Below are 19,791 nucleotides of genomic sequence, written 5' to 3' on the forward strand. Positions count from 1 at the left end.
AGGCATGGAGTGCATTAATCATAGAGGCAACAAAGATACCAAAGATAACCCTGAAGGAGCTGCAAAGCTCCACAGTGGAGATTGGAGTATCTGTCCATAGGACCACTTTAAGCCGTACACTCCACAGAGCTGGGCTTTACAGAAGAGCGGACAGAAAAAAAGAAAAATAAGCAAACATGTTTGGTTTTCGCCAAAAGGCATGTGGGAGAATCCCCAAATATATGGAAGAAGGTACCCCGGTCAGATGAGAAAAAAATTGAGCTTTTTGTCCATCAAGAAAACACCATGTATGGCGCAAACTCAACACCTACCATCACCCCAAGAACACTATCCCCACAGTGAAGCATGGTGGTGGCAGCATCATGCTGTGGGGATTTTTTCCATTGGCAGGGACTGGGAAACTGCTCAGAATTGAAGGAATGATGGTTGGCGCTAAAAACACGGAAATTCTTGAGGGAAAGGTTCAGTCTTCCAGAGATTTGAGACTGTGACAGAGGTTCACTTTCCAGCAGGACAATGACCCTAAGCATACTGCTGAAGCAACACTCGAGTGGATTAAGGGGAAACATTTAAATGTCTTAGAATGGCCTAGTCAAAGCCCAGACCTCAATCCAATTGAAAATCTGTGGTATGTCTCAGCCTCCAGTATTTATGCTGCAGTAGTTTGTGACGGGGGGCTAGGGTCAGTTTGTTATATCTGGAGTACTTCTCCTGTCCTATTCGGTGTCCTGTGTGAATCTAAGTGTGCATTCTCTAATTCTCTCCTTCTCTCTTTCTTTCTCTCTCTCGGAGGACCTGAGCCCTAGGACCATGCCCCAGGACTACCTAACATGATGACTCCTTGCTGTCCCCAGTCCACCTGGCCGTGCTGCTGCTCCAGTTTCAACTGTTCTGCCTTATTATTATTCGACCATGCTGGTCATTTATGAACATTTGAACATCTTGGCCATGTTCTGTTATAATCTTCACCCGGCACAGCCAGAAGAGGACTGGCCACCCCACATAGCCTGGTTCCTCTCTAGGTTTCTTCCTAGGTTTTGGCCTTTCTAGGGAGTTTTTCCCTAGCCACCGTGCTTCTACACCTGCACTGCATTCTCTCACGTCACCCCGCTCCTCCACTCTCTCCACTGGCTTCCAGTTGAAGCTCGCATCCGCTACAAGACCATGGTGCTTGCCTACGGAGCTGTGAGGGGAACGGCACCTCAGTACCTCCAGGCTCTGATCAGGCCCTACACCCAAATAAGGGCACTGCGTTCATCCACCTCTGGCCTGCTCGCCTCCCTACCACTGAGGAAGTACAGTTCCCGCTCAGCCCAGTCAAAACTGTTCGCTGCTCTGGCTCCCCAATGGTGGAACAAACTCCCTCACGACGCCAGGACAGCGGAATCAATCACCACCTTCCGGAGACACCTGAAACCCCACCTCTTTAAGGAATACCTAGGATAGGATAAAGTAATCCTTCTCACCCCCCCCCCTTAAAATATGTAGATGCACTATTGTAAAGTGGCTGTTCCACTGGATGTCATAAGGTGAATGCACCAATTTGTAAGTCGCTCTGGATAAGAGCGTCTGCTAAATGACTTAAATGTAATGTAAATGCATTGCTTGCTGTTTGGGGTTTTAGGCTGGGTTTCTGTACAGCACTTTGAGATATCAGCTGATGTACGAAGGGCTATATAAATACATTTGAATTGATTTGAAAGTGTTCCTAATGTTTGGTATACTCAGTGTATACACAGAGAGAACTTTGGGTCAGACACAGTGTAGGACCCCTGGAGAAGTTTGGGGTAAAGTACCTTACTCAAGGTCACAACGGCAGTACATCACTAGAGACTCTGATGCCCATGCCAACAGGCCTCCAGTTTCCAGCTCATTCATTACCAATTGTTCCTGAATGGATTCTGCTGCTCTTGTTATTGTAATATCAAAATGTGCTTGATTTGAAGATTGCTGTACACAAGCGGAACCCATCCAACTTGAACGAGCTGGAGCAGTTTTGCCTTGAAGAATGGGCAAAAATCTCAGTGGCTAGATGTGCCAAGCTTATAGAGACATAACCCAAGAGACTTGCAGCTGTTATTGATGCAAGAAGGTGGCTCTACAAAGTATTGACTTTGGGGGAGTGAATAGTTCTGCACGCTCATGTTTTCTGTTTTTATGTCTTTGATTCACAATAAAAAATATTTTGCATCTTCAAAGTGGTCGGCATGTTGTGTAAATCAAATGATACAAACCCCACAAAAATCCATTTTAATTCCAGGTTGTAAGGCAACAAAATGGAAAAATGCCAAGGGGGGTGAATACCTTCGCAAGCCACTGTATTGCCAATATGCTGCGATAATGTATTAGGCTTACTGCACAAACCTCATTCCTACAGAACTGTTTTTATTAAGTTAATGTTGGTGACCACTGCTCTAGAGAAACGGGGCGTTGGGCTCACAAAAAACAAAACAAATTAAATGGACGTCAAGTAATTGAACCGATGTTGGTCAATTAGTTGTTTAATAATCTATTTATGTTTGGAAATCTGTACCACTGATGGATTTGGATTTCTGAACTTTAAATGTTATTAATAATTAGTTATAATAGAGACCTGAGGGGCTCCATAACCCACGGGCTATGGTGGAATGTAGAGAAAGCGATCACATGGCAAGAATTGATAAGGGGAGAGAGCCAGTGATGAAGGGGGTCGAGGTCAGGTTACTTTTAGAGAGAAAGAAAAGTTTATGTCCTGTATCACTTATCCTGCCTAGCAATAAAGATAAAATGTTTGTTCAGATGTGAAGGAGACTCAGAATAAGAGAAAGGTTTAAATATCAGTGCTTGTGTGAATATGTCTGTCGATTAAGCTGTTCGATCCTTTGAGAAGAATAAACTTGGTTTAAGCTTTCATAGTGTCCGAGTTCTTACTCTGGTAATTAGAATCTAACACCATGTGATCGTATACAAATAATAATTGATTGGATTTATATAGCACTTTTCTACTAACTGAGGTACTCAAAGCACTTTACAAAGTAGGGGGAAACTCACCCCATCCACCATAAATCTGTAAGGAAAGGGGGATAAATGACTAGTCAATTGTACAACTGAATGCATTCAACTGAAATGGGTCTTCCGCATTTAACCCAACCCCTCTGAATCAGAGAGGTGCAGGGCGCTGCCATAATCGACATCCACGTCTTCGGCGCCCGGGGAACAGTGGGCTAACAGCGGGCTAACAGCCTTGCTCAGGGGCAGAACGACAGATTTTTACCTTGTCAGCTTGGGGATTCAATCCAGCAACCTTTCGGTTACTGACCCAACGCTCTAACCACTAGGCTACCTGCCGCCCCCACCTCAGTGATGCACAGGGATGCACAACATACTTGTGTGCCAGAACTCACCACACATCAGCTATGAGGAGTGATATATATATATATATATACACACACAACATTTAGGAATGAGAAGGGATAATTAGGTGGTCATGATGGAATGTGGCCAGGTTGGGAATTTAGCCATGACACCAGGGTGAACACCCTTACTCTTACAATAAGTGCCACGGGGTTTTGAATTACCAAAGAGAGTTAAGACACCCGTTTTCTTTTTTCCCCAAAATTTTGACCCCCTTCTTTCTCTCCAATTTCATGGTTTCCAATTGTTAGTAGCTACTATCTTGTCTCATCGCTACAACTCCCGTACAGGCTCGGGAGAGACGAAGGTTGAAAGTCATGCGTACTCCGATACCCAACCAAGCCGCATTGCTTCTTAACACAGCGCGCATCCAACCCGGGAAGCCAGCCGCACCAACGTGTCGGAGGAAACACCGTACGCCTGGTAACCTTGGTTAGCGTGCACTGCGCCCGGCCCGCCACAGGAGTCGCTGGTGCGCAATGAGACAAGGATATCCCTACCGGCCAATCCCTCCCTAATCCGGACGACGCTATGCCAATTGTGCGTCGCCCCACAGACCTCCGGGTCACGGCCAGTTACAACAGGGCCTGGGCGCGAACCCAGAGCCTCTGGTGGCACAGAGACTGCGCCACCCGGGAGGCCACGACACCAGTTTTAATGTCCCATCTGAAAGACGGCACCCTACGCAGGGCAATGTCCCCAAATGTTATCACGTTTTGAAATTATGTTTTTAGTCAAATGTTTTTAGTCAAATGTTTTTAGTCAAATCTCTCTTTGGGCTTCTTGCGATTAGCAGTCCAAAATTATTTATTTTTTTATTACGTTCCGGCCCTCTGACCCTAGCCCATAGGCCTATATACATTATTATATGGTTTGAATCACAAATAAAGTGGCCAAATAACTTCTTAAAATGTCTGCTTTAAAATGGGTGTAGAGACTAACTGGCATACATACACAGCACGTGTGTTTCAAGCTTGGGGAAGATCATTTTCACCATAAATTAATCTTTATAACATGCATAAATCACATTTGTTGGTACTTGAGAATGGTGTTATCCTGCTAATGGTACATTCGTGCTTATAGCCTACTGCCGTGTGCACATTGCTGTGCTTATAATGTGATAAACTATTAGGCTATCAAGATTTTAAGCTAGACGTTCTCATCCGTTGCGTCAGGGTCATTGCTTAAAACAGGTTTTTTGATGCTAGTGGTTGTATTAATCTGGGATCTAGCGCATCCAACAACTGTCAAGAATTATGTTTGGAATATTTATTTCTCACACAGAATAGGTCAACTTCGGTACTATGGGAGAGTAGATTGACATAGGCTATTGCTTTTGCTGTTTGTTAGGCCTACTCATGTTGGCTGACAAAAAGTAAATGTGGACAGTACTTTCAATATCTTCAATTAGCACCTCGGAATTGGATAAGGACGTGAGCAGTTGCGTCCCTGGTGTCTGTCTTCACTAGTAGCTTGTGAAGCGCATGGATTTTTTGAAGAGGATTATGGCCATACATAGGGGATGTGGCCGGGAAATTTAAGGTATTATCAAGTGCTTGGTAAATGGTCAATGAGACTGATGAAGTCTACAGCCCACGTGAAAAACAAAGTAGAGCTCATGCCTTTCATGCAACTTTTTTCAAATCATTAGAGTTGCATCATGCAGCCTTAGAATGTATTAAAAAGCAAAACATATTGCCCAACATTTATAACGAAAGTTAAATAAATAATCCTAAATTAAGCATATAGGAGTACCGGTTACTTTGTTAACTGCTCAACACAGAATAGCCGCATGTGCGCCCTCCCTCAAATCGTTTGGAGAAAGTATCCTTTCTATTTTATTCAGCTGTAGTTCAATTGTATTCTTCATACTATAAAATAATGCCACAGAATTCTAAGCAAATCTTGTCTGTTAAACTAACTAGTGTAGCCCACAGTCATATGGCATAGCCAGATCAGGGCCTAACATAAGGACAACTCAAGAGTATGCTATAATGTTCTTCTGAAATATACTAAATTTTCTTCAAATCATGTTTGTTTCTTTAGACATGTCTAAAATAATGGATTCATTGTGATGGTGTAGGCTATATAGACTTTTTTAAATGTAGCTGTTCCAAAGGTCTGAATCAGTGGTTTGTAGGCTATGAGTAGAAGCCAGGAGATGTTTGTTAATGTGTTTGTTAATCAACGGTCAATTCCCGTGATGACACGTTGGAACTTTTCTGATGAAACCTGTTGAATGTTATTAATTAACCTAATGCCTGATGTGTTTTAATTTGTTTGGTTAGTAAAAAACAGATTATTCTAAATATATCGAATGTCCTTATTAAATGGTTGCATACAATTAAACGCAATATTTTGGGGTAAATATTACAGGGATTTTGATTGTAAACGAGCTTATATGGAAAACGATGTCTCTTCAACCCTGTTACAGTATTCAACCCTGTCCCCCTCGTCTCAACCGTCACATGACAATATTTGTTAAAATGGCAAAGATAAATATGAATTTAATGTTCTGAGCTCATTCTGACATGTCAAGGACAATCCCAAGAAATTAGATTTATGTTACAATTCTGAATTGAAAGCATTTTATTGAAATGATGAGCCCGCTGACACAGAATGTGTCTCTTTCAGGGTTTAAATATAGCACAATTCTGAGATTGTAAATATAAAATGTATGTACAATAATTGAATTGGTTTGGGGGGGACACATGAGCATTAGGTAAATTTTGATTTTATAACAAGTATCTTTTATAATCATATTCAGACAACTTCCATATTGTCTGTGACGGGTTGAATATAAATGGTGTCCATATCAGACAAAAATGTACAATAATAAAAAGGGCTTTAATGCCAGAGGTGAGAAAATATGTTTTCTTAATATCTACTTAATGTTGTGGGGTGTTCAGAAAATGCATTTATTCTCGTAAAAAAATATATATACATTTTTTTTAACAAAATATTACCGCAGCCCAATAATTTTAATTCAGATTTAGATAGAATCTTGATTAACCACATGACAATGATTTTCAGAAACGAAGACATTATTATAAATTAAATGAAAATGTTCCACAAAAATGTGTATAATGAAAACCTTAACTGGCATGCAGATCGGTAAAAATGGTAAGATAAATTGGCATTCCACATAAGGTTGCCAACTTCTCCTTGTGGCAGGAGGATGGTCGACCCAGGTTGTTTTTTTCTGCTGGTTATCATGATCTCTGGCTCCCTCGAGTCAATTGGGTCTTCTTTCATCAAACAGTGTGCTTAAATATTTAAAAAAGCTCAATGCATATAGCTGATTTTATTAAAAACACATGTCGTTAATATATGTAAAAACACACGTTTTAAAAACGGACAACCTTCGTTCGACAAAGATTTTTTTTAGTCAGGGACAGCCCTAGACAACTCAAGGCTTGTAAATCCTTTCTCATCTACACTGATTGAAGTATATTTAACAAGTGACATCAATAAGGGATCATAGCTTTCACCTGGTCAATATATGTCATATATATGGTTTGTTTACAACTGAACATGGTGGTGTACACCATTTAATTGACTCCAGGATAAACCATTACAGTTTCTGAAACTATTCATATGGACCCTTAAGGGTGTGCACATTTTTGCTATAGCCCAGCGCTAACACACTTGATAATTAGCTGATTAGATTTGTTAGAGCTGGGCTGGAACAATGTGCATACCCATTGGCTCCCCATGGGAATGAGCTGAGAAATGCAGCATTATGATGTAAACTTTTAATAAATTTGATAAAAACTAGCATATCAAATCAGGCACATTTGCGAATCTGCTTTCTACCCAAATAAAAAGGGGCCATTAGTTTTCGCCCGCCAGACACACCGAAAGGGCAGTTCACACAACCCACGCCCCACTCACTGATGATGTCCAGGACGTCTGGTCGGATGAGAGGTTCTCCCCCAGTGAGGCGGATCTTCTCCACACCCTCTCGTACAAACAGCTGGGCCACGGTCAGCACCTCGGAAGTAGACAGGAGCTGAGCGCGAGGGGTGAGCTTTACCCCCTCTTCTGGCATACAGTACTGACCTGCAGGGGGAGAGATTCAAGGGAGACATTTATTGGCACCTAAATGAATGGCAATACCTGATAACCCAAACCTCATCGCTAGTATCCCCCACGTACAAGCTAGCTTGGTAATTTTTATTTATTTATTTTATATCTATTTATTTTATTTCACCTTTATTTAACCAGGTAGACAAGTTGAGAACAAGTTATCATTTACAATTGCAACCTGGCCAAGAAAGCAAAGCAGTTTGACACATACAACGACAGAGTTAAAACAGAGTAAAACAAACATACAGTCAATAACACAGTATAAACAAGTCTATATACGGTGCGCAAATGAGGTGAGATAAGGGAGGTAAAGGCAAAAAAAGGCCATGGTGGCAAAGTAAATACAATATAGCAAGTAAAACACTGGAATGGTAGATTTGCAGTGGAAGAATGTGCAAAGTAGAAATAAAAATAATGGGGTGCAAAGGAGCAAAATAAATCAATAAATACAGTAGGGAAAGAGGTAGTTGTTTGGGTTAAATTATAGGTAGGTTATGTACATGTGCAGTAATCTGTGAGCTGCTCTGAGAGTTGGTGCTTAAAGCTAGTGAGGGAGATAAGTGTTTCCAGTTTCAGAGATTTTTGTAGTTCGTTCCAGTCATTGGCAGCAGAGAACTGGAAGGAGAGGCGGCCAAAGAAATAATTGGTTTTGGGGGTGACTAGAGAGATATACCTGCTGGAGCGCGTGCTACAGGTGGGTGATACTATGGTGACCAGCGAGCTGGGATAAGGGGGGACTTTACCTAGCAGGGTCTTGTAGATGACATGGAGCCAGTGGGTTTGGCGACAAGTATGAAGCAAGGGCCAGCCAACGAGAGCGTACTGGTCGCAATGGTGGGTAGTATATGGGGCTTTGGTCACAAAACAGATTGCACTGTGATAGACTGCATCCAATTGGTTGTGTAGGGTATTGGAGGCTGTTTTGTAAATGACATCGCCGAAGTCAAGGATTGGTAGGATGGTCAGTTTTACAAGGGTATGTTTGGCAGCATGAGTGAAGGATGCTTTGTTGCGAAATAGGAATCCAATTCTAGATTTAACTTTGGATTGGAGATGTTTGATATGGGTCTGGAAGGAGAGTTTACAGTCTAACCAGACACCTAGGCATTTGTAGTATTCTAAGTCAGAGCCGTCCAGAGTAGTGATGTTGGACAGGCGGGCAGGTGCAGGCAGCGATCGGTTGAAGAGCATGCATTTAGTTTTACTTGTATTTAAGAGCAATTGGAGGCCACGGAAGGAGAGTTGTATGGCATTGAAGCTTGCCTGAAGGGTTGTTAACACAGTGTCCGAAGGGCCAGAAGTATACAGAATGGTGTCGTCTGCGTAGAGGTGGATCAGAGACTCACCAGCAGCAAGAGCGACATCATTGATGTATACAGAGAAGAGAGTCGGTCCAAGAATTGAACCCTGTGGCACCCCGATAGAGACTGCCAGAGGTCCGGACAGCAGACCCTCCGATAATGCCGTTATACAACTACCTCATCAAAAGTTCTCGCGCAGAAGAGATACAAAGCTCGACAATAACAAAAAGAACAAGCAAAAACTCAACAGGAGTCAAATAAGAGGGTTTTTAATAAGATTTCATTGGTTAACATCACTAATGGGGATGGTCCTTTTGACAAATAATTCCTTACAATTTATCCTTCATATCTAATTGGAAATTGCAAAGCATTGGCTTTGGAAATGTCTACTGCCACTACCTCACAGTGTTGAATGTCAAAAGTACTCTTAAAAGTATTCCTAGACTAGGCACTTGCTTCGACCTGATAGGATCATTAACAAGAGGAATCAAGTAAAATGCACAAAAACTGAGCTATATACAGGGAGCACCTGTACCAGATCAAATATACAGAGGTATTTGAGGTAGATATGCACATGAAGGCAGGGTAAAGTGACTTAGCATCAGGACAGACAATGATAAGAGTAGAATAGCAAATTAGTAAAAGTGTGTAGGAGTGTCAATGTAACCTACAGCCTGAGGTTACATTTCAGGAAGGATGACATCACCTTAGCTGACAACTGTCATGTTACTGAACAAAATGACAGTCATCAAAATCATAATATATGTATGTATGTGTGATTGCCACTAATCTTCTGTGAAGTGTGTGTACCCCACTCTACAGGCTGAAGGGGAACACAGTTAAAAAGCCTACAGGCTCCAAGGCCCATTGGGTGTGACTGGAATGTCAGCCAGTCTTTTGACCATGCTTAAACATACCAGACCACGATATTAGTTTCTTTAGTTTGAATATAAGGAATTTGTTTTGTTTGATTTTTCCTTTACATTTTTGTAACCTGAAGAATGACAAATAAATTGTTTCAACTTGAATCAAACTCTGGACATTGGATTTGTATGTATCAAGACTTACATTTCACCACCCTCCATTGTGGCTAAAGGATTATGATGGAAATTGTATTGGGACAATTATATTGGACAATTTAGCCACTACAGTGACAGATGAATCACACCATTAGGGAACATTTTCAGTTAAAGTGTTATATAAATTGTAAAAGAAAAAAAAAATGTTTGTATAGCCTTTAAGCAGTCTTCATATCGGTGCTTACAGCGAAGGTTACATTTCTCCGTCAGGGAAATGCGTAGGTAGCTGTGCTGTCTGCCAAAGTTGTCTGTCAGGAAGGCAGAGAAGGGTAGAACTTCCTCATTCAACCTTTGCCTCTGGCCCACTGGTACAGCCAGCTCCTGGATATACACAACAAAGGACAAAATAAACGGTGAGCAACCATCTTATGAGGATTAATTACTTAACCCAGCATTTTCTGTGCTTCATGTCCAAATCTTAAAGTAGACTTCATTGAGCTTGACAATCATTTTTTAAATGCAAAAAAAATGCTAAAATCAGGTATATTGACATTAATTGGATATGGGCCACAAATGCTAAAAGTATGCTTCCTTTTTTTTAAACAACTGGGCAACTCAATTAAAACCAAATTCTTATATACAGTAGCTAATTTTCAATCCAATTGGCGACAGATTTATGTGAATATTCAAAAATATGCACTCTCTCACCAGTGGTGTGTTGCCACCAAACTGACTTGTTTTGGATAAAATCAGTACGTGATGACAGTGCACAAGAAATGTATTTTTCGTCAAGTTTTAACGTACCGAATTCAACTCCACTCCACTGTTTTTGTGACAAAACTGTTGTGTAAAATAGCAAATGTGCCTACTCTGTGCTTAGCACGTGCGCTCTAGCCAAAAGCTTACAGAGACAGTGCAGGTGGGCTAGTGAGCCTACATCAGGGATCAAACTAGATTCAGCAGATGCTCAGGAGGAAGGAACATGACTACAAATAATTTGTAGACTAAATTGATCGCAAGAAGCCCTTAGCAGATATAATATTTGACTAAACCAATCACTTCAAACCTTGCATGCATTTATATATTTAAAACACACAGCACCAGTCATAAGTTTGGACGCGCCTACTCATTCAATGGTTTTTATTTATTTTTACTATTATCTACATGTAGAATAATAGTGTATACATCAAAAATATGAAATAACACATATGGAATTGTGTAGTGATCAAAAAAGTGTTTAATAAAGATATTATTATTATTATTATATTATATATGTTATATTTGAGATTCTTCAAACGAGCCACCCTTTGCTTAATGACAGCTTTACACTCTCTCTCAACCAGCTTCACCTGGATTGCTTTTCCAAAAGTCTTGAAGTATGCTGAGAACTTGTTGGCTGAGTCTCCTTCAATCTGCAGTCCAAAACATCGCAAAACATCTCAATTTGGTTGAGGAGGGGTGATGGTGGAGGCCAGGTCATCTGATCCAGCACTCCATCACTCTCCTTATTGGTCAAATAGCGCTTACACAGCCTGGAGGTGTTTTGGGTCATTATCCTGTTTAAAAACAAAATGATTGTCCCACTAGGAGAAAACCAGATGGGATGGCGTATCGCTGCATAATGCTGTGGTAGCCATGATGGGCTTTTCCTGGTTAAATAAAAGTTTTTATTTTATTTTTTATGGTTAAGTGTGCCACGAATTCCAAACATTCATAGACCGTGTCAGCAGCAAAGCACCCCCACACCTCCATGCTTCACGGTGGGAACTACACATGCAGAGATTATTATTCACCTACTCTGCGTCTCACAAAGACAGTGGTTGGAACCCAAAATCTCAAATTTGGACTTATCAGACCAAAGCACAGATTTCCACCGGTCTAATGTCTATTGCACGTGTTTCTTGGCCCAAGCAAGTCTCTTCTTATTATTTGTGTCCTTTAGTAGTAGTTTCTCTGTGATTAATGGTCGAATAACTGCAATCTCTGAACAGTTGATGTTGAGATGTGTCACTTGAACTCTGTGAAGCATTTCTTTGGGCAGCAATTTGAGGCTAGTAACTTATCCTCTGCAGCAGAGGTAACTCTGGGAGTTCCTTTCCTGTGGCGGTCCTCATGACAGCCAGTTTCATCATAGAGCTTGATGGTTTTTGCGACTGCACTTGAAGAGACTTTCAAAGTTCTTGACATTTTCAAATCAAATCAAATCAAATTTTATTTGTCACATACACATGGTTAGCAGATGTTAATGCGAGTGTAGCGAAATGCTTGTGCTTCTAGTTCCGACAATGCAGTGATAACCAACAAGTAATCTAACTAACAATTCCAAAACTACTGTCTTATACACAGTGTAAGGGGATAAGGAACATGTACATAAGGATATATGAATGAGTGATGGTACAGAGCAGCATACAGTAGATGGTATCGAGTACAGTATATACATATGAGATGAGTGTGTAGACAAAGTAAACAAAGTGGCATAGTTAAAGTGGCTAGTGATACATGTGTTACATAAGGATGCAGTCGATGATGTAGAGTACAGTATATACATATGCATATGAGATGAATAATGTAGGGTAAGTAACATTATATAAGGTAGCATTGTTTAAAGTGGCTAGTGATATATTTACATCATTTCCCATCAATTCCCATTATTAAAATGGCTGGAGTTGGGTCAGTGTCAATGACAGTGTGTTGGCAGCAGCCACTCAGTGTTAGTGGTGGCTGTTTAACAGTCTGATGGCCTTGAGATAGAAGCTGTTTTTCAGTCTCTCGGTCCCAGCTTTGATGCACCTGTACTGACCTCGCCTTCTGGATGATAGCGGGGTGAACAGGCAGTGGTTCGGGTGGTTGATGTCCTTGATGATCTTTATGGCCTTCCTGTAACAACGGGTGGTGTAGGTGTCCTGGAGGGCAGGTAGTTTGCCCCCGGTGATGCGTTGTGCAGTCCTCACTACCCTCTGGAGAGCCTTACGGTTGAGGGCGGAGCAGTTGCCGTACCAGGCGGTGATACAGCCCGCCAGGATGCTATCGATTGTGCATCTGTAGAAGTTTGTGAGTGCTTTTGGTGACAAGCCGAATTTCTTCAGCCTCCTGAGGTTGAATAGGCGCTGCTGCGCCTTCTTCACGACGCTGTCAGTGTGAGTGGACCAATTCAGTTTGTCTGTGATGTGTATGCCGAGGAACTTAAAACTAGCTACCCTCTCCACTACTGTTCCATCGATGTGGATAGGGGTGTGTTCCCTCTGCTGTTTCCTGAAGTCCACAATCATCTCCTTAGTTTTGTTGACGTTGAGTGTGAGGTTATTTTCCTGACACCACACTCCGAGGGCCCTCACCTCCTCCCCGTAGGCCGTCTCGTCGTTGTTGGTAATCAAGCCTACCACTGTTGTGTCGTCCGCAAACTTGATGATTGAGTTGGAGGCGTGCGTGGCCACGCAGTCGTGGGTGAACAGGGAGTACAGGAGAGGGCTCAGAACGCACCCTTGTGGGGCCCCCGTGTTGAGGATCAGCGGGGAGGAGATGTTGTTGCCTACCCTCACCACCTGGGGGCGGCCCGTCAGGAAGTCCAGTACCCAGTTGCACAGGGCGGGGTCGAGACCCAGGGTCTCGAGCTTGATGACGAGCTTGGAGGGTACTATGGTGTTGAATGCCGAGCTGTAGTCGATGAACAGCATTCTCACATAGGTATTCCTCTTGTCCAGGTTGGTTAGGGCAGTGTGCAGTGTGGTTGAGATTGCATCGTCTGTGGACCTATTTGGGCGGTAAGCAAATTGGAGTGGGTCTAGGGTGTCAGGTAGGGTGGAGGTGATATGGTCCTTGACTAGTCTCTCAAAGCACTTCATGATGACGGAAGTGAGTGCTACGGGGCGGTAGTCGTTTAGCTCAGTTACCTTAGCTTTCTTGGGAACAGGAACAATGGTGGCCCTCTTGAAGCATGTGGGAACAGCAGACTGGTATAGGGATTGATTGAATATGTCCGTAAACACACCGGCCAGCTGGTCTGCGCATGCTCTGAGGGCGCGGCTGGGGATGCCGTCTGGGCCTGCAGCCTTGCGAGGGTTAACACGTTTAAATGTCTTGCTCACCTCGGCTGCAGTGAAGGAGAGACCGCATGTTTCCGTTGCAGGCCGTGTCAGTGGCACTGTATTGTCCTCAAAGCGGGCAAAAAAGTTATTTAGTCTGCCTGGGAGCAAGACATCCTGGTCCGTGACTGGGCTGGATTTCATCTTGTAGTCCGAGGTTTGACTGACCTCTGTGTCTTAAAATAATGGACTGTCATTTAGTTTTGCTTATTTGAGCTGTTCTTGCCATAATAAGGACTTGGTCTTTTACCAAATAGGGCTATCTTCTATATACCACACCTACCTTGTCACAACACAACTGATTGGCTCAAATGCATTTAGAAGGAGAGAAATTGCACAAAATAACTTTTAACAAGGCACACCTGTTAATTGAAACGCATTTCAGGTGACTACCTCATGAAGCTGGTTGAGAGAATGCCAAGAGTGTGCAAAGCTGTCAAGGCGAAGGGTGGCTACTTTGAAGAATCTCAAATATATTTTATATTTTGATTTGTATAACACTTTTTTTTGGTTACTACATGTGTTATTTCATAGTTTTGAAGTCTTCACTATTATTCTACAATGTAGAGAATAGTAAAAATAAAGAAAAAGCCTGGAATGAGTAGGTGTGTCCAAACTTTTTAATGGTACTGTATACAGGTAAATATCTTAAGTCTGATATTTTGAGTTATACTTAAGTAGGTGCCAAAATTATTCTCCACCCTTCTTCCAAAGTGTGCACTTGCACACGTCCAGTTAAGGATTTATAAGCATATATATATATATATATATATATATATATATATATATATATATATATGCTAGTTGATTTTATTAAAACACAGGGTGTGTCTATATAGGGGAAAATACACCTTTTAAAAGAACAGTTGATTTTTTGGTTGTCGGGATGGCCCTAGTAGCCCCCGACTAAAAAAAAATATTGATCGACTGTTCTTTAGACCAGTCGATGGGTCTAGATATTGGGTCAACAAAACCAACCTGTCTTACCTTGTCTAATGACTGTGTATTTTGGGTGAACTATCCCTTTACTCAGTTCCGTTTCTTTTACCTTTAGTTAACCTGGCAGGTCAAATTATTTACAATGACAACCGAGCAAGTGGCAAGTTGATGGTAATGTATTTTTCATAGGGGTAAAATAAGCATAAGTGTAGAGATCTGTATGGAATAACAGGTTTCAAGGCAATCTGGTAGACTTAGGTAAAACATAAAAGGCCTCTGTTCTTTACGTGGAAGTAAAACAGCAAAGGTGCAGGAGTACATAGCAATAACACCAAAATCTGATTACGGGTTTCAGGTATAACATCTCTGGTGATTGTCTATGTTCTCGAGATGTGTCTGTCAATGAAAACCTAGATTGCATAATTGTAAAGGAAACTATTGCAACTCATATCGAAAACTAGTCTAGAAATAGGCTATTCTTCAAAATAATGAATGGTCATGCCATGTAATTTCAGCATACCATGAAACCCACCATCTCAGATGTTCTCAAATTGTTTCTGTAGTTAAAAACAGAGAAGATAAGCATTCCGGACCACTTCCCTTTTTCCACATTTTGTTACGTTACAACCTTAATCTAAAAATGATTAAATAAAAAAAAGTTTCCTCAATCTACACACAAAACCCCATAATGACAAAGCAAAAACAGCTTTAGAAATGTTTGCTAATGTATTAAAAATAGACAAAAACTAAATATTCAGACCTTGTTATGAGACTAAAAATTGAGCTCAGGTGTATCCTGTTTCCATTGATTATTCTTGAGATATTTCTAAAACTTAGAATCCACCTGTGGTAAATTCAATTGATTGGACATGATTTGGACGGGCACACACCAATCTATAAAGGTCCCACAGTTGGCAGTGCATGTCAGAGCAAAAACCAAGCCATGAGGTCGAAGGAATTTTCCGTAGAGCTCCAAGACAGGATTGTGTCTAGGCACAGATCTGGGGAAGGGTACAAAAAAATGTCTGCAGTATTGAAGATCCCAAAGAAACAGTGGCTTCCATCATTCTTAAATGGATGAAGTTTGGAACCACCAAGACTCTTCCTCGAGCTGGCCGCCTGGCCAAACTGAGCAATCGGGGGAGAGGGGACTTAGTCAGGGAGGTGACCGAGAACCCGATGGTCATTCTGACAGAGCTCCAGAGTTTCTGTGGAGATGGGAGAACATTCCAGAAGGACAACCATCAGGCCTTTATGGAAGAGTGGCCAGACGGAAGCCACTCCTTAGTAAAAAGTACATGACAGCCCGTTGGAGTTCGCCAAAAGGCACCTAAATGACTCTCAGACCATGAGAAACAAGATTCTAAGGTCTGCTGGAACCAAGATTTAACTATTTGACCTGAATGCTAAGTGTCACGTCTTGAGGAAACTTGGCACCATCCCTATGGTGAAGCATGGTGGAGGCAGCATCATTCTGTGGGGATGTTTATCAGCGTTTGGGGACACTTGTTAGGATCGAGGCAAAGATGAACAGACCAAAGTACATTGAGATTCTTAATGAAAACCTGCTCCAGAGTGCTCAGGACCTCAGACTGGGGCAAATGTTCACCTTCCAAAAGGACAATGACCGTAAGCACACAGCCAAGACAACACAGTAGAGGCTTCAGGGACAAGTCCTTGAGTGCCCCAGCCAGAGCCCGGACTTGAACCCGATCGAACATCTCTGGACAGACCTGACAATAGCTGTGCATAGACCCCACTCCCTCCAAATCCAACCTGAGAGCTTGAGAGGATCTGCAGAGAAGAATGGGAGAAACTCCCAAAATACAGCTGTGCCAGGCCTGTAGCATCATGCCCAAGAAGACTCCAGGCTGTAATCGCTGAAGACTTATGTAAATATAATATTTCCATTTTCATAGATTAGCAAACATTTCTAAAAACCTGTTTTGCTTTGTCATTGTCGGTTATTGTGTATAGATTGATAAAATGGGAAAAACAATTTAATAGATTAACCAAATTTGAATAAAGCTAATAAAATGTTTAGTTGTATTTGGCGAATGTGACAATGTGACAAGTGTAGACACTTCCGTGAAATGCTTACTTACAAGCCATTAACCAACAATACAGTAAAAAAAGGGTCAAGTTACAAAATAAAATAACAATAATGAGGCTATATACAGGGGGTACCGAATCAATGTGCGGGAGTACCTCAATTTAACTATGCAAGTCAGTTAAGAACAAATTCTTATTTACAATCACAGCCTACAAGGTAACAGTGGTCTTGTTCAGGCGCAGAACGCCCGATTTGTACCTTGTCAGCTCGGGGATTCGAGTCAATGCAAATAGGAATGCACTGTAGATATCTTTCAATTGGCAATATTTATTTTTGTCTTCAACTAATGCAGCGTTTCCCAAACTCCATCCTCGGGACCCCAAGGGCTGCATATTTCGTTTTTCCCCCTAACACCACACAGCTGATTCAAATGATCAAAGCTTGATGATTATTTGAATCAGCTGTGTAGTGCTAGGGAAGAAAAAAAACATGCACCGAGTTTGGGAAACTGTTCTAAAGAGGAAAATAATTACATGACTGAGTTAAGGTAACTTACGTTTACTGATTACAATTTTGGACAGGTGACTAGTAGTTTGACTGTAACGGAATACATTTGAAAGTAACCTACCAAACACTGCTTAGAACGTGTTTGGAACTGGCTTTTATGTCAAAGAGCACTGTGGTAGCCTCCACCAGGCAGCTATGGTTACATTCAAGTAAACCGAATTGCTTCAGGCGGAAAGGCTAACTTCGGGCCGCCTGGAGATCTAGCCTACCGACAGCGACCTCCCAGATAGCAGATGAACAGGTCATAAACCATGGCAACCCATAAACGCCACGGCGTTTATAAACTATTTATAGCTAGCCGTTCTTACCTGTGTCGTCCCAATTTTTGTTGCAGGGACAGCTGCACTTGAGTTTGCAAGAGATACGAGTTCAAGTTCATTTTCCTCTTGTGTTGCGCTGGAATACCACCGCCGCAACTTCGGTGTTGAGCTTGGTGCAAATAGTTTCACGCGCTGCGTTGACAGGGCCTTGACATCGTAATGTCTGCCTACTATAAAGCGGCAGCACTTGCTACCATGAAAAGCCATGTTATAAATGTATATTAACTATTGGAATATCTGTTTATCGTCCTAGAAGTGTCAAACAAAGAAAGTTAATAACATCGAAGCCTCACATAACGTCTAGGGAATGCTGTTACCACATTCAAGGGGGAGTGGGCAGCTTCAGCCAATCGTCTAAATCGTCTACCCTCTGGGTAGTGTAGTTCTTCTTCTTCTATGGTATAATGGCGTTCGCAACACTTGGATGTGCTTTCTGTCAGCCACCGTGCGGGTGGAAATAAACCAAATTTGTTAAAGCTGGGTCATTGACATAAAGCTTATTTTACACTGCTCCAGCGACACGAGGCCCACCATACATTTACGAATGCATGGCAGTTGTTTCCAAAGCTCAAATGATCTTACTCTGTTTTACAGTTCTACAGGAATATTCAAATATATGTTAAATATGTTTATATAAAAGTATTTTTATTGTAATAATTATAGGGTTGTGCCATGTGTGATAACAAGTGGGATATTATTAATAAAAAAATAGTAGGTTGCATAGTGATAGCAACATTGTAACTCTGCGATGCAGGGGTCCCTTCTGCCCGGTAAGGGCCCTATATGTGCACGCGTGCACCAAACATTATTATGGGAATTAACATCGAATGACATGTATAATTGGAGCTTATTTCGTCCTCTTCCAAAAAAACAAGTGGTAAGTCTACCTGTTTTACAGACACAATTATCCTGTCCATAGATGTTGGTATAGCCAAATTCTCCAATAATGTCATATGCACTGATTAAATACCTCCTTGTCTGGGAAGGGCTTGATGTTTTTGACAAAAACTAGGGCTCGATTTGAGTGAGGTTATCACATACCCTTTGTTAGGGATATGCTTTATATTTTGAAATAAATACATAAAACGTATTCAGATTATATCAAGCCGTTCTATAACAATGCTTAACTCTGTGAACAGATCTTTTGTCTCACTTAGGGCGGCAGAAAGTCCAGGTCCGGCCCTGGTCACACACACTTCAAACATTTTCAGTTACAAGCAACAATTCCATGGACGCTGCCATTTTGGCAGGGTCATCCATCTCCGTCCATGTGAATCTTTTCGCAACTTCCTCATGTAGTGTAGCTTTACCCATGACATGCATTTTAATACATTGGAACATCTTTGGTTTTACCTTTGGATTTCTAATTACAGTGACAGTAGCATTAATGGGCTGCCAGAAGAACATTGAAGTGATTGCAAGTAGTGCGACATCTAATTAAAAGCAATTGTGTAATTACTGGGTAGCCTACATGGAAATGATCTGAGGAGCCATCCTTCAAAAATTGCTAATATACAGTACCAGTCAAGTTTTGACACATCTACTCATTCAAGGGTTTTTCTTTATTTGTACTTTTTTCAACATTTTTTTGTGTGTGACTTTCTTACCCTTTTTTCTCCACAATTTCATAGTATCCAATTAGTAGTTACAGTCTTGTCTCATCGCTGAAACTCCCGTATGGACGAGGGTCGAGAGCCATGCATCCTCCGAAACACTACCCAACCAAGCCAATCCGCACTGCTTCTTGACACAATGCCAACTTAACCCGGAAGACAGCCGAAACAACAAGCACCTGGCACTAGTGTGTGATGGGACAAGGACATCCCTGCCGGCCAAACCCTCCCCTAACCTAGACGACGCTGGGCTAATTGTGTGCCGCCCCATGGGTCTCCTGGTCACAGTCAGCTGTGACAGAGCCTGTACTCAAACCCAGAATCTCTGGTGGCACCGCTAGCACTGCGATGCAGTGCCTTAGACCACTGCGCCACTCAGAAGGCCTACTATTTTCCACACTGTAGAATAACAGTG

General features: G+C 41.8%; 1 protein-coding gene across 3 annotated transcripts in view; it reads right to left on the reverse strand.

Annotated features, from left to right (window-relative positions):
- The window catches only part of mocs1 (molybdenum cofactor synthesis 1), a 50,585-nt gene extending 32,457 nt beyond the window's left edge, over positions 1-18,128 (reverse strand). For all 3 annotated transcript variants that reach the window (XM_046349918.1, XM_046349917.1, XM_046349919.1), the window contains exons 1-3: positions 17,752-18,128; positions 10,048-10,183; positions 7,288-7,455 (exon numbers count right to left, since the gene is read on the reverse strand). In XM_046349918.1, coding sequence (XP_046205874.1) covers positions 7,288-7,455; positions 10,048-10,183; positions 17,752-17,970 — 523 coding nt within the window. In that variant the 5' untranslated portion in view covers positions 17,971-18,128. The remainder of the gene's footprint in view (positions 1-7,287; positions 7,456-10,047; positions 10,184-17,751) is intronic.
- Positions 18,129-19,791: the final 1,663 nt, after the last annotated feature.

The sequence above is a fragment of the Oncorhynchus gorbuscha genome, linkage group LG05, assembly GCF_021184085.1.
Source record: "Oncorhynchus gorbuscha isolate QuinsamMale2020 ecotype Even-year linkage group LG05, OgorEven_v1.0, whole genome shotgun sequence".
NCBI classification, from domain to species: Eukaryota; Metazoa; Chordata; class Actinopteri; order Salmoniformes; family Salmonidae; genus Oncorhynchus; species Oncorhynchus gorbuscha.